The 14,061-nt window shown below is 45.3% G+C and overlaps 1 protein-coding gene across 1 annotated transcript in view; it reads left to right on the top strand.

Annotated features, from left to right (window-relative positions):
• Positions 1-5,515, top strand: part of usp34 (ubiquitin specific peptidase 34) — a gene marked incomplete in the record, with an annotated part of 140,740 nt that extends 135,225 nt beyond the window's left edge. Inside the window, 4 exon segments of the mRNA XM_037689997.1 lie at positions 1,189-1,329; positions 1,402-1,542; positions 1,646-1,802; positions 4,779-5,515. Coding sequence (XP_037545925.1) covers positions 1,189-1,329; positions 1,402-1,542; positions 1,646-1,802; positions 4,779-5,494 — 1,155 coding nt within the window.
• Between the last annotated feature and the right edge of the window lie 8,546 nt (positions 5,516-14,061).

Below are 14,061 nucleotides of genomic sequence, written 5' to 3'. Positions count from 1 at the left end.
ACCTGGACAGGTCTCCAGTCCATCACAGGGACACCTGGACAGGTCTCATACTTCTCTGTCTTGTCGAAGCTCCAAAATTCACGGTTGAAACCCGTGCCTTTGTGTAAAAAGTTGTTTTTCTCTGCAAGAAGAACCTGAGAACTTAACTGATTTTTAAAAAATTTTTTATTAAAAGCTTTGTGTGACAAATGCTAAAAAGCTCAAACCACACTGAGCGTCCGCCATTTTGAGAACCGGAAAACAGGGAGAGACAGCCCACGTCACGTCAAGGAGCCTCCCTCCCATTTTTCTTAGAGAGACACTCTGCTCGCTCCCTCACCATCCATCCTTCGGTTCAAACAGTCTTATGCTGCCATCTGGTGGTCAAAACAGGTACTACAGTCAAAAGAAATTAACCAACATGTCTTCTTAAATTTGACAATAATTACTAATTATTGTCAAATTTCAAATAATATTATAGTTTATCGCAATAATTTCTGAGACAATTAATCGCCCAGTAAAATTTGTTATCGTGACGGGCTTAGTTTCAAGCCAACCTCCTGTTGGAATCTCAGAAGTAGACAGAACTGGTTGGCAGGCCGTGGACTGAGGAAGTCCTTCAGATGGAAGACGAAACGCTTCTCACTTAAAGAAACTGGTCCAGGTGACATGACTGAACCTTTTCTCTTGTTCTTAAAACAAGTACGTAAACACAGAGACCTCAGATCTGCTGTAAAATGTTCTTCAAACGTTTGTTCACTGGGAAATGTAGCAGACAGACCAGAAGTCTGACTTCATAGAGTGAATTTAGCCGCTTTAAACTAAACGCAGTGCTTGTTTCTCCTGCTAACTTATCAATAAAGGTTGCTACATACTTCACAAGAACCATTATTGTTCTCTCCCAGGGCTGCAAGAACCAAACAAGGTCACTTTTATTTCTTGTAGCTCTGGTTTTTGAGTTCTTGCAGCTTGAACTTTTGTCTTGCTGGTTTTAAAGAACTTGGGTTTGGTCAAATGGTTTTGGAGAAAATCAGTTTCAACTGAAATCTTTAAAGAATTAAAAGATAAAGGCGTAAAAAATATTGTCCTAAATATTATAATGCATGGCTCTAATTGATTGTGTACTTGTTGCAGGGAGATTATCATCACTAGATAATATAATAATGTGTTGAATGCTGAAAGAAGTACAGTTGTTATGTCTGTTTTCAGTCTGTTCTGGCGAAGACGTGTGTGAAGCTGCTGTGTGAAGATCCGGCCTTCAGTGAATACATCAAATGCATTTTAATGGATGAGAGGACGTTTCTCAACAACAACGTGGCCTACTCCTTCCTCACCTGCTTCCTGCACAAGGTACAACACAACAAGTGCCAGTTGAGCAATGACACTACCTGGAAGTGAAACATAAAACAAACTGGTTTTTAGGTCCAGGTTCTGTCTGGTCCCAGCTGCTCCAACCTGATTGGGGTTTTGGTAACCAACCTGCTGACTGAGCAGAGCAACCTTCAGCCTGAGCTGGCCGGTCACCGAGTGGAGCTCAACAAGACCAGCAGCCTGCTCAACGCGGTACGGAACAAACGTGCACGGACTGAAGGCGCTCCAGGCTCAGACCTGAGCTCTGTCCGAGTGTTGCTGGTTGTCATTCGTTGGTCTGTGTGTTGTGTTTCAGGACCTGCGGGCGTTGGTGTTGCTGCTGTCCGTCCAGCCCCCTCAGGTCATTGACCCCGCCCTCTGCCCAGCTCTGCAGGATCTGCTGGGCCGATGTTGCCTTTGTCTCCAGCAGCGCAGTGCTGTGGAACTGGAGTCCAAAGATCACAAGTCCAAAGGTACAACAGGTGCTTACCTCCCTTTCCATTTCCTCAGTTCTCACTAAAACCTTATCTTTGCCATAACTCTAAATGATGAACCAAACGTTAAATTCCTGTATTTCTAGATTGAATGCATTTATATATTATACACCAACCTTTTTAAGTCCATCCATCCTTTATCTGCTGCTTGTTCTGGAGTCTGGTCGTGGGGGCAGCAGCTTGAGCAGAGGTCCAGACATCCCTTTCCACTGACGGCTCTTCGGGGTCAGCCTAGAGACACAGTGTCCTGGATCTCCTCGTAGCTGAAATGTCTGGAACACCTCCCTGGAAAGTTGTCTGAACCACCATGACTGGAGGAGCTGCTGCTCCTCCACATCTCAATATGGAGGAACAGCAGCTCTACTCCAAGACAACTGAACTTCTCACCCTATCTCTAGAGGAGTTTCCAGATTCCTGTGGAGAAAGCCCATTTTGACCACCTCTATATTCGATCTCATTGTTTCGGTCATTACCCAAAGTTTGTCACCATAGGTGAAGGTAGGAACATACACCAGCCAGTAAATAGAGTGCTTCACCTTGCAGCTCTGCTCCCTCTTCACCCTAATGAACCGGCTCTAAATCCACAGTACTGCTAAAGCAGCACCAGTCCCACACCCTGTTCTTCCCTCATTTATGAACAAAGCCCTGAGATAATGAAATTCCTCCACTTGAGGTAGAACCTCATTCCCAACCCGTAGAGAGTAATCTATCCTTTTCCAGCTCTCTGCTCCACACAGAGGGCTGTGGCAGCTCGGTGGTCTGTGGTTATGTCAGGAAGGACATCTGGCGTAAAACCAATCAAGTCTTGGTGCAGGTTGGTTTGCTGTGGTGACCCCTGAAGAAGGGAGCAGCCTAAGAATAAAATAAAAACAACAGAGGGCATTCCATCCTTTTCTAACTGAGGGCCATGGCTTGGGCTTCAGTCCCAGCTGTTTCACACTCTGCTGTGAACCGCTCCAGTGAGAGCTGGAGATCATGGCACGATGATGCCAACAGGACCACATCATCCACATACAGAGTTCTTAGATCCCGGAGCTGGACCTCTTCTGTTCCCTGACTGCACAGAGAAAGTTCTGTCCATCAAAGTCATGAACAGAAGTTGTGACAATGGGCAGCTCTGGTGGAGTCCAACTCACCCTGATGGGGTCCAGCGTTGCAGCCGGCAACATGAACCGAAGACTCGCACTGTTTGTAGAAGAACTGAGTGACTGTAGCAACAGATTCTCAGTCCCATTCTCATGGAACGCCCCCACAGTGGACTTGGGGGAACATGGTTGAATGCCTTTTTCAAGTCCACTACAAAACACATACAGACCCTTTCCAAAAAATTAGAACATCATGGAAAAGTTGTTTAACTTCCATAATTCATTCAAAAAGTTAATCTTTAATAGATGATAGATTCAGGGCCCACAATTTAAATGATTTCAAGTATTTATTTATTTATTTTTACATAATTTGGGCTTCCAGCTCATGAAACCCACGAAAACAGGATTTCAGAACATTAGAACACTGTGAAGACATCAGTCCACACTTCTCAGTTTTTGTAGAGAAATAAATTAGGATCACAACAAATCAATCAAAATATGGTTCTTTCAAATCAATATGTCAATCTTCAACACTTGGTTGTGAATCTCTTTGTCTTAATTTCTGCCTCGATGCGACGTGACATTGACTGGGAGTTATGGAAGCCCAGATTTCCTTGATGCTGTCAGATCTTCTTTGTTGTCGGGTCTGGTGCTCCTCATGTTCCTCTTGAGAAGACCCCATAGATTCTCTCTGGGGTTTAGATCCGACCAGTTGGCTGGCCAGTCAGGCACTGTGGCATCAAACCAGGTGTTGGTGCTTCTGGCAGCATGGGCAGGGGCCAGGTCCTGCTGGAAGATTAAATCTGTATCTCCATACAGATCCTCAGCAGAAGGAATCATGAAGTCCTCTAAAACATTCTGGTAGACTGTTGCTGTGACCTTGGATTTAAGAAAGCAGAGTTTACAAACACCTGCACCGGACATTGCACCCAGATCATGACTGACTGTAGATATTTCACACTGGACCTCAACCAGTATGGGTTCTGTTCCTCACCCTTCTTCCTCAAAACTCTTGGACCTTGATTTCTGAATGAAAGACACTTTACTTTCATCTGAAAAGAGGACCGAGGAACCCGACAGTTGTAGTCCATCTCCTGGATGAGTCTGAATGTGGTGGTTTTTGAAGCTGTGACTCCGCCTCATTCCACTCTTTCTGGATCTCTGACAGATTCTGGATCTTCTCTGTTTGATAATCCACTGAAGCCCACGGTCATCTCTTTTGCTGGTGCATCTTCTCCTGCCACATGTTGTCCTTCCACTAGACTTTCCATTGATGTGCTTGGACACAGCGCTCTGTGAACAGCCAGCCTCCTTAGCTATGAACTTTGTGGCTTACCAATCCTATGGAGAACATCAATGATGGTCTTCTGGACAGATGTTCTGTCTGCAGTCTTCCCCATATTGAACCAAACTGAGACAATTGAACCAAACTGAATCAGTTTAATGACACCTGGAGAAACCTGTGCAGGTGCTTTGAGTTTAGTAGATGATTAGTGTCACACTCAGTTTAAAACATTCATGCCCTGCAACATTTGGACTGATGTCTCCACAGTTTTCTAATTGTTTGAAATCCTGTTTTCGTGGGTTTCATGAGCTGGAAGACCCAATTATGTAAAAATAAACAAATAAATACTTGAAATAGTTTAAATTGTGGGCCCTGAATCTATCATCTGTTAAAGATTAACTTTTTGAATGGAATCATGGAAGTTGAACAACTTTTCTACGATATTCTAATTTTTTGGAACGGGTCTGTATGGACTTGTTTGGCAAACCCACATGCCAATTCAAGGACACTAGTGAGGATAAAGAGCTGGTCTAGTGTTCCACAGCTGAAGCGTTCATTCTTATCATTCGTCTGTTTCTGTTCCAGCTGATGATGAAGGGGTGACCCCCATGAAGCGGCGGAGGGTGAACAGTGAGGACGACAAAGCCGGAGAGCCCCCCCTCTGCATGGCCTCCTCCTCCACAGCTCTCCCCGAGTGCAGCGAGCTGAAACCCGACCACCAGGAGGCGCTAACGCCCACCAGTACCTCGGATACAGAAACGCGGGACTCCTCCTCCCTGATAGACCCGGGCACAGAACAGGACCCGCCTACTCCAGACCCCACCCCCACCACCTCTGAAAACTTGGACTCCTCCCTGAAGGAGGAGAAGATGGAGGCCTCTTCCTCATCGTCATCCTCCTTTTCTTCCTCCTCCTCCTCCTCCCTGATGCAGGATGCAGGGGAGGGGTATGCGCAGGGGGAAGAGCCTGAGCCACAGCAGCACGGGGGCGGCACCGTGAAGCAGGTGGAGGTGCAGCTGGAGGGGAGCAGGGCTGACGTGACGTCTGCCCCCTCAGAGGAGCTGAAGGAGGAGAAGGAGGTGGGGTCTAAAACCAGGAGCAGCTCCACTCCGCCCCTCTCAGAGGACACTACCTTCCCATCATCTCTCGGGTTAGTGGGGGAGGGGCCAGATGGCTGTGGGAGTCATGCCTCCCCCTCCCAGGTGGCCCCACCTGATGTGCTGGACATGCTGTACATGACTGTGGAAGCCACCATTGCCATAGTAACCAAACTGTACGTTAAAGTCCCACCCTCCTCGTGATATCTTCGACCTAAAGCCGCCATGAGATCTGTAAGAACTTTGTTCTTCGTTCTGCTGGGAGGACCCAGACGTTCTGCTGGTTCTGGGTTCCTCTCGTGTTTCTGTGCTGCTCCGTTGCCTTCTGCCGACGTCTTGTCCGTCGCTTCCTGCAGCTTCTTGCTCCTCGACGTGTTGTCGCGCAGCTCAGACTGATGCCACACAAAGCCAACGCGTCAAGACAGAAGTCAGAAGTTGTTCAAGCGCCAGCACGTTTTTTTCAAAGGGCGAGAAATGTTTTTGTTTTTGTGTGCGTGTTTTATACCGAATTGTTTTTTTTAGTTTTCTTTTAGGTTTGCTGTAACGGGGAAAGGTTTACACAACTTTTGTCTCCTATATGTAATTTAATTTTATTGCATTTTTACTGTGTATAAAAATGGTCGTCCTCTGTGTCAGTTTTGTACTTTATGAACGAGGCAAAAAAAAAAAGTTGCCTTGACTTTTTCTGTGGTTTAAATTATCCAGAAAGTAAGTTTACCTGTAAATTAAGAGAACCACAAAAAACCTGATTCTGTAAAGAATCCTCTAGTTATTGCCTGAAGGTGTATATGAAAAAAAACTATAAAATATATATAAATAACTTTATATATCTATAAATATGAAAATATAAATATATAAAGTGGTGCTTTATTTGAATGTGGTTGAAATAAAGCCCCCCCCCCCCCATGTTGGACCAGCTGGAGCTTTTATTTTCTTTACTGAAGTACATTCCTCAATCTATTGTTTATTTTTTGCTTCTGCTGTGTTCTCATTTTGTTTTAATAGAGAATAAATTAATAAAAACGATTTTAATAAGAAGTATGATCTTAAATCTGGAAGACTGGTTTGTTTTCTCTAAAAGCAACAAGCTGTTCTGTTCTGACGTGCGTCTGAAAACCTGCTCAGGTGTTCGTTTCTTTTCTTGGAAAAATGACAAAAGTTGAAGTTTTCCATGTAACACCAGAAACTGTGATGGTCGCCGTGCAGCTGCTGACAGCTGTTTCCATCAGGAGCTGAGCGCTGAGGCCCCCTGGTGCCATCTGGTATACCAAAGGAAGGACATGACCCTCTGGAGACTTTAGTGTTTTCCACTTTGAAAAGGTTTAGGAGCAGAGTTCAGGCATCCCTTTTAATACACGTTTAATTTAATTTAAAAAAATTTACTACTTGTACATCACCTTCTATTTTATGCAGATAATCAAAAGCTCTTCACAACAGTCTGTCCTCGTTTACCCATCCACACAGCACTTTATTATATATTTACAGGGACTAATCGGAGCTTTATCACATCCATACACTGAAGGACGCACATCTGGGACAATGAGGGGTTCAGTGTCTTGCCCAGGGACACTTCAGCATGTGACTGCTGGTGGAATCGAACCCCCAACTCGTCCATTGGAGAACAACTGCTCGAACCACTCAACCACAGCTGCCCCAACAATACAAACTAATATTTTAGCTGTTGTAGATGGTTGTTTGAAGGGCCTTAATTTAAAGAATGTTGAAGTGGGTGGTGCGGTCACTTTTGCAGCTGTTCTTTCAGAATGATCGTAGAGAAATAACGAAGGAAAAAAGTTACAGAACAGTCGAGTTAGTTGCTAGATTTGTAGCACTTTACTAAACAATAAAAATCTGCTTCCAAAATGTCATGTGGCTTGACAGAACACATTAAATAAAAAAATTACACTTTTACGTGAACAGGTTTTAATTTGTTTTAGCTTGTTGCTGTTTTCTCAGCTGGATGACGTGTGTAACTTCATGGATGGATGAGTCCTGAGGGATGTCGGTCTGCCAGGAGTTCAGTTCAAATATGGGCCGTGGACAGTGCCTTGCTAAAGTATTCGGCCCCCTTGAACTTTTCAACCTTTTGCCACATTTCAGGCTTCAAACATAAAAACATAAAATTTTAATTTTTTTGTGAAGAATCAACAACAAGTGGGACACAATCGTGAAGTGGGATGAAATTTATTGGATGTGTCAAACTTTTTTAACAAATAAAAAACTGAAAAGTGGGGCGTGCAATATTATTGAGTCCCTTGCATTAATACTTTGTAGCTCCGCCTCTTGCTGCAGTTCCAGCTGCAAGTCTCTTGGGGTTTGTCTCCATCAGGTTTGAACATGGAGACACTGAAGTTCTGCCCATTCTTCCTGCAGAACAGCTGGAGCTCAGTGAGGTTGGATGGAGAGCGTTTGTGAACAGCAGTCTTCAGCTCTTTCCACAGATTCTGGATTGGATTCAGGTCTGGACTTTGACTTGGCCATTCCAACACCTGGATACGTTTATTTGTGAACCATTCCATTGTAGATGTGTCTTTATGTTTTGGATCATTGTCTTGTTGGAAGATAAATCTCCGTCCCAGTCTCAGGTCTCTTGCAGACTCAAACAGGTTTTCTTCCAGAATGGTCCTGTATTTGGCCCCATCCATCTTCCATCAATTCTGACCATCTTCCCTGTCTCTGCTGACGAAAAGCAGGCCCAAACCATGATGCTGCCACCACCATGTTTGACAGTGGGGATGGTGTGTTCAGGGTGATGAGCTGTGTTGCTTTTACTCCAAACGTATCTTTTTGCATTGTGGCCAAACAGTTGGATTTTGGTTTCATGTGACCAGAGCACCTTCTTCCACATGTTTGGTGTCTCCCAGGTGACAAACTTTAAACAACACTTTTTATGGATATCTTTGAGAAATGTCTTTCTTCTTGCCACTCTTCCATAAAGGCCAGATTTGTGCAGTGTACGACTGATTGTTGTCCTATGGACAGACTCTCCCACCTCAGCTGTAGATCTCTGCAGTTCATCCAGATGATCATGGGCCTCTTGGCTGCATCTCTGATCAGTCTTCTCCTTGTTCCAGATGAAAGTTTAGAGGGACGGCCGGGTCTTGGTAGATTTGCAGTGGTCTCATACTCCTTCCATTTCAATATGATTGCTTGCACAGTGCTCCTTGGGATGTTTAAAGCTTGGGAAATCTTTTTGTATCCAAATCCTGCTTTAAACTTCTCCACAACAGTATCTAGGACCTGCCTGGTGTGTTCCTTGGTCTTCATGATGCTCTCTGCTCTTGGAACAGAACAATGAGACTATCACAGAGCAGGTGCATTTATACAGAGACTTGATTACACACAGGGGGATTCTATTTATCATCATCAGTCATTTGGGACAACATTGGATCATTCATAGATCCTCACTGAACTTCTGGACTGAGTTTGCTGCTCTGAAAGTAAAGAGGCCCAATAATATTGCACGCCCCACTTTTCAGTTTTTTATTTGTTAAAAAAGTTTGACACATCCAATAAATTTCATTCCACTTCACGATTGTGTCTCACTTGTTGTTGATTCTTCACAAAAAATTAAAATTTTATATCTTTATGTTTGAAGCCTGAAATGTGCCAAAAGGTTGAAAAGTTCAAGGGGGCCGAATACTTTCGCAAGACACTGTACATGTACACACAAGTACACCGGAGTCAAACTCCCATGACCCCTTTATCAACCCTGCCACGATGAAGACTGTGCACTATTACTCAACCTGGACAAAACACCCTGCTCCTGATCCTAAGGTTCAACAATCAGACTGAGCTTCCTGTGCAATATGAACAAATGCCTTTTTTTCTCACTATACTAAAGTACAATAAAATTAAAATGAACTCTTCTCCCATTGCAAACACAAGTAAAAATAAAAGTATGCTAAAAACTGGTGGTATTTCATACACTGCAGATATCACTCATTTATGGCATTGTACGAAACTGTCAATAAATTAAATAATTTCATATTTAACCTTCTAAGACCCAAACTCTTACACATGTGGATGCCAGGTCCTAGGAGGTTAATTAAACATGTTAAACCATGAAGCCCCCCAGGGGAAATTGGGGATGTTTTTCTTTTGCATTGGCCCATAAAAGTTGTTCATTACCTCGAGAAAGCTGTAAAGTGTGCACTCATAAAAAACTGTCCAATTCATTTTATTTAGATTTGTAGTGCCAAATCACAACTGTTTGCACTGAACAGAAACATTCACAAACATATAAAGTCTGTTAATGATGTTATTTATCTAAAGAGCCAACAGATTGCTTTGAGTTTTCACTTCAAACCTCCAGCAGAACCAGGCTCAGGACAAGTGGCCATCTGCTTTGACCAGCTGGATTTAAGAGGGCAAGAAGGAGAAAACCAAAACAATGCATGGAGGCCATCAAGTTTTGTCTAGGGAGAAAGACAAAAACACAGAAATCACATGTTAGGAAAGAATAATTACAAAGATAAACTATTCTATGTGTACAATAATATGTGTGTAGTGTAAACTATAGTATGCATTTGTAACTGTTCATTTGATGAAATTAGATCAGTTTGTTCTCCTAAATAGGTAATAGCAACATGGGATAAGGAATAGCCCAGAAAACCAAGCCAACTGTAGGATTTATCAAAGTCTTCATCCATCCATCCATCTTCTCCTACTTATCCGGGGTCATGTCGCGGGGGTAGCAGCTTAAATAGGGAGGCCCAGACTTCCCTCTCCCCAGCCACTTGGTCCAGCTCCTCCGGGGGAATCCCAAGGCATTCTCAGGCCAGCCGAGAAACATAGTCCCTCCAGTGTGTCCTGGCTCTTCCTCTGGGTCTCCTCCCAGTGGGACATGTCTGGAACACCTCACCAGGGAGGCGTCCAGGAGGCATCATAACCAAATGCCCGAGCCACCTCAACTGGCTCCTCTCGACGTGGAGAAGCAGCGGCTCTACTCTGAGTCCTTCCCGGATGATCGAGCTTCTCACCCTTTCTCTAAGGGAGAGCCCAGACACCCTGCGGAGAAAACTCATTTCAGTCGCTTTTATCTGAGATTTCTTTCTTTCTGTCACAACCCAAAGCTCACGACCACAGATGAGGGTAGGAACGTAGATCGATCGGTAAATTAAGAGCTTTGCCTTTTGACTCAGCTCTCTCTTCACCACGACAGACCTGTACAGCGCCCGCTTCACTGCCGACGCTGCACCTATCCGCCTATCGATCTCACGCTCCAGTTTTCCCTAATTCGTGAATAAGACCCCAAGATACTTAAACTCCTCCACTTGTGGCAGGATCTCCTCCCCGACCCAGAGAGGGCACACTACCCTTTTCCAGCTCAAGATCATGGCCTTGGATTTGGAGGAACTGGTCTTCATCCCAGCTGCGTCACACTCTGCTGTGAACCGCTCCTGTGAAAGCTGTAGGTCATGACCTGATGAAGCTAATAGGACCATATCATCTGCAAAAAGCAGAGACACGATCCTAAGGCCACCAAAACAGATCCCCTCAACACCTTGGCTGCGCCTAGAAATTCTGTCTGTAAAAGTTATGAGCAGAGTCGGTGACAAAGGGCAACTTTGGCGGAGTCCAGCTCTCACTGGGAAAGAGCACAACTTACTGCTGGCAATGTGGACCAGGCTCTGACACCGATCATACAGGGACTTAACAGCCCGTATCAAAGGGCCTGGTACCCCATACTCCCAGAGTACCCCCTACAGGGCTCCCCGAGGGATGTGGTTGAACGCCTTCTCCAAGTCCACAAAGCGCATGTAGTCTGGTTGGGCAAACTCCCACGCACCCTCCAGGACCCTGCTAAGGGTGTAGAGCTAGTCCAGTGTTCCACAACCAGGACGAAAACCGCACTGCTCCTCCTGAATCCGAGGTTCGACTATCCGACGGACCCTCCTCTCCAGAACCCCCGAATAGACCTTACCAGGGAGGCGTAAGAGCGTGATCCCCCTGTAGTTGGAACACACTCTACGGTCCGCCATTTTGAATAGGGAGACCACCACCTAGGTCTGCCAATCCAGGGGATCTTCCCCCGATGTCCACGCAATATTGTAGAGTCGTGTAAGCCAACACAACCCTACAACATCCAGAGCCTTAAGGAACTCCGAGTGAATCTCATCCACCCCTGGGGCCCTGCCACCGAGGAGCTTTTTAACCACCTCGGTGACCTCAGCACCTGAGATTGGAGGGCCCGACCCAAAGTCCCCAGGCTCCACTTCCTCGGTGGGATTGAGGAGGTCTTCGAAGTATTCTACCCACCGAACCACAACATCCCGAGTTTGGGTCAGCAGCACACCACCCTCACTATAAACACAGTGTTGGCAGTGTACTACATTCCCCCTGAGACGCCGGATAGTGGACCAGAATCGTCTCAAAGCCATATGGAAGTCTCCTGATGCATGCTCATATGGAAGTCATTCTCCATGGCCTCTCCAAACTCCTCCCATGCCCAAGTTTTTGCCTCAGCGACTACCCGAGCCACATGTCACTTGGACTGCCGGTACCTATCAGCTGCTTCCGGGGTCCCACAGGCCAAAAATTCCCGAAATGACTCCCCTTAACAAAAAGTAGTACATTTGAAGTTTATTTTTGCAAGTATACTTTAAGTATAAGTATATCAAGTATACTACACACCATACTTGTAGTGTACTAGAAGTATACTGATTTAATACTTGTTTGGACTAAATCGAGACATTTTTATACTATTCTTAAGTATATCAAATAAAGTTTATAAAAAATAAGCTTCAAGTGCACTTCCTCATTTTTAGTGTAAAATAAGTATACTTGTTGAACACAAATAAACTACTTTTTGCTAAGGGTCCTTCTTCAGCCTGACAGCATCCCTCACTGCCGGTGTCCACCACCGGGTTCGAGGGTTGCTGCTGCGACGAGCACTGACAACCTTGCGGCCGCAGCTCCGGTAAGCTGCCTCAACAATAGAGGTACAGAACATGGTCCACTTATACTCAATGTCCCCCTACCTCCCCTGAAACATGTTCGAAGTTCTCCCGGAGGTGGGAGTTAAAGCTTCGTTTCACAGGAGGCTCTGCCAGACGTTCCCAGCAAGTCCTCACAACACGTTTGGGCCTGCCAGGTCTGACCGGCATCCTCCCCCACCATCGGAGCCAACTCACCACCAGGTAGTGATCAGTGGACAGCTCCGCCCCTCTCTTCACCCGAGTGTCCAAGACATGTGGCCGCAGATCAGATGAGATGACGACAAAGTCGATCATCAAACAGCGGCCCAAGGTGTCCTGGTGCCAAGAGCAAATATGGACACCCTTATGCTTGGACACGGTGTTTGTTATGGACAATCCATGACGAGCATACAAGTCCAACAACAGAACACCACTCAGGTTCAGATCAGGGAAGCCGTTCCTCCCCACCATACCCCTCCAGGTCTCACTGTCATTGCCCACATGAGCATTGAAGTCCCCCAGCAGAACATGTGAGTCCCCATGAGGTGCACTCTCCAGTACGCCCTTCAAGGGCTCCAAAAAGGGTGGGTAATCTGAACTGCCGTTTGGTGCATAAGCACAAACAACAGTCAGAACCTGTCCCCCCCACACGTAAGCGGAGGGAGTCTATCCTCTCATTCACTGGGGTGAACCCCAACATACAGGCACCAAGATGGGGGGCAACAAGTATGCCCACTCCTGCCCAGAGCCTCTCACCAGGGGCAACTCCAGAGTGGAAGAGTGTCCAACCCCTCTCAAGGAAACTGATTCCAGAGCCATGCGTAGAGGTGAGTCCGACTATTTCTAGCCGGAGCCTCTCAACCTCACACACCAGCTCAGGCTCCTTCCCCACCAGTGAGGTGACATTCTCGACATTCCACGTCCCAATAGCCAACTTCTGTAGCCGAGGATCAGACCGCCATGGTCCCCGCCCTCTGCCACCACCCATCCCCCAAAAAATGAGACTTAAGCCCAGTATCATGATGCATGCTCAATAATCCAGGTAGGAAAATCTAAAAAAGTTCAATCTGGTCTTTGGACATTCAAAAAAACAAAACAAAGCAAAAAAAAATGTAGAAATATTTTGTCTTTCATCCAATCCATCACAATTCCAGTAACAACACATTCAGTGTAGGACAACACTCCAGTAGACAGTCACACACCAGGGAGACAGAAAAGTGGGTGAAGAATTTATCTGACAGACAGCTCACCCAGCGATTTACAGAGATTCTTGGCAGGGGACTGAACTTTGCGGTTGCACCAAATAGAATTCCTCTGGTGGAGATGATCACAGCCACAGAATCAGCCATCTGCAACAACAAAATTAAAGAGGGTGAAGCAGAACAACTCAGAATCAAAGTTTCATCCTGCCTCAGCAATGCCAAACCACCACCTTCCAACATCAGTAGAGAGGAGAGGGATGCACTCACCACTCTTAGCAAGGATAAAAACATCATCATTCTCCCAGCAGACAAAGGAAGGTGCACAGTGATTTTGAACCAGAAAGACTATCATGAGAAATTTATGACACTCCTTAGTGACTTAACCACTTATGAACCTGTGAAAAGAGATCCAGGAAGTGGTTACAAGAAGAAGTTAATAGATTTCCTGATGCATGCTCAATAATCCAGGTAGAAAAATCTAAAAAAGTTAAATCTGGTCCTCTGGACATTAAAAAAAAAAAAAAACAAAGCAAAACAACAAAAAATGTAGAAACGTTTCATCTCTCATCCGAGAGACTTCCTCAGTCTGAGGTGCTGTTTTCAGCTCAGTCTCTTAAATAGCACCTTCTCAGAGTGGATCAACCAGTTT

Source organism: Nematolebias whitei, chromosome 16 (genome assembly GCF_014905685.2).
Source record: "Nematolebias whitei isolate Nwh7 chromosome 16, NemWhi1, whole genome shotgun sequence".
NCBI lineage: Eukaryota > Metazoa > Chordata > Actinopteri > Cyprinodontiformes > Rivulidae > Nematolebias > Nematolebias whitei.
This window is presented reverse-complemented; position numbering and strand designations above follow the sequence as displayed.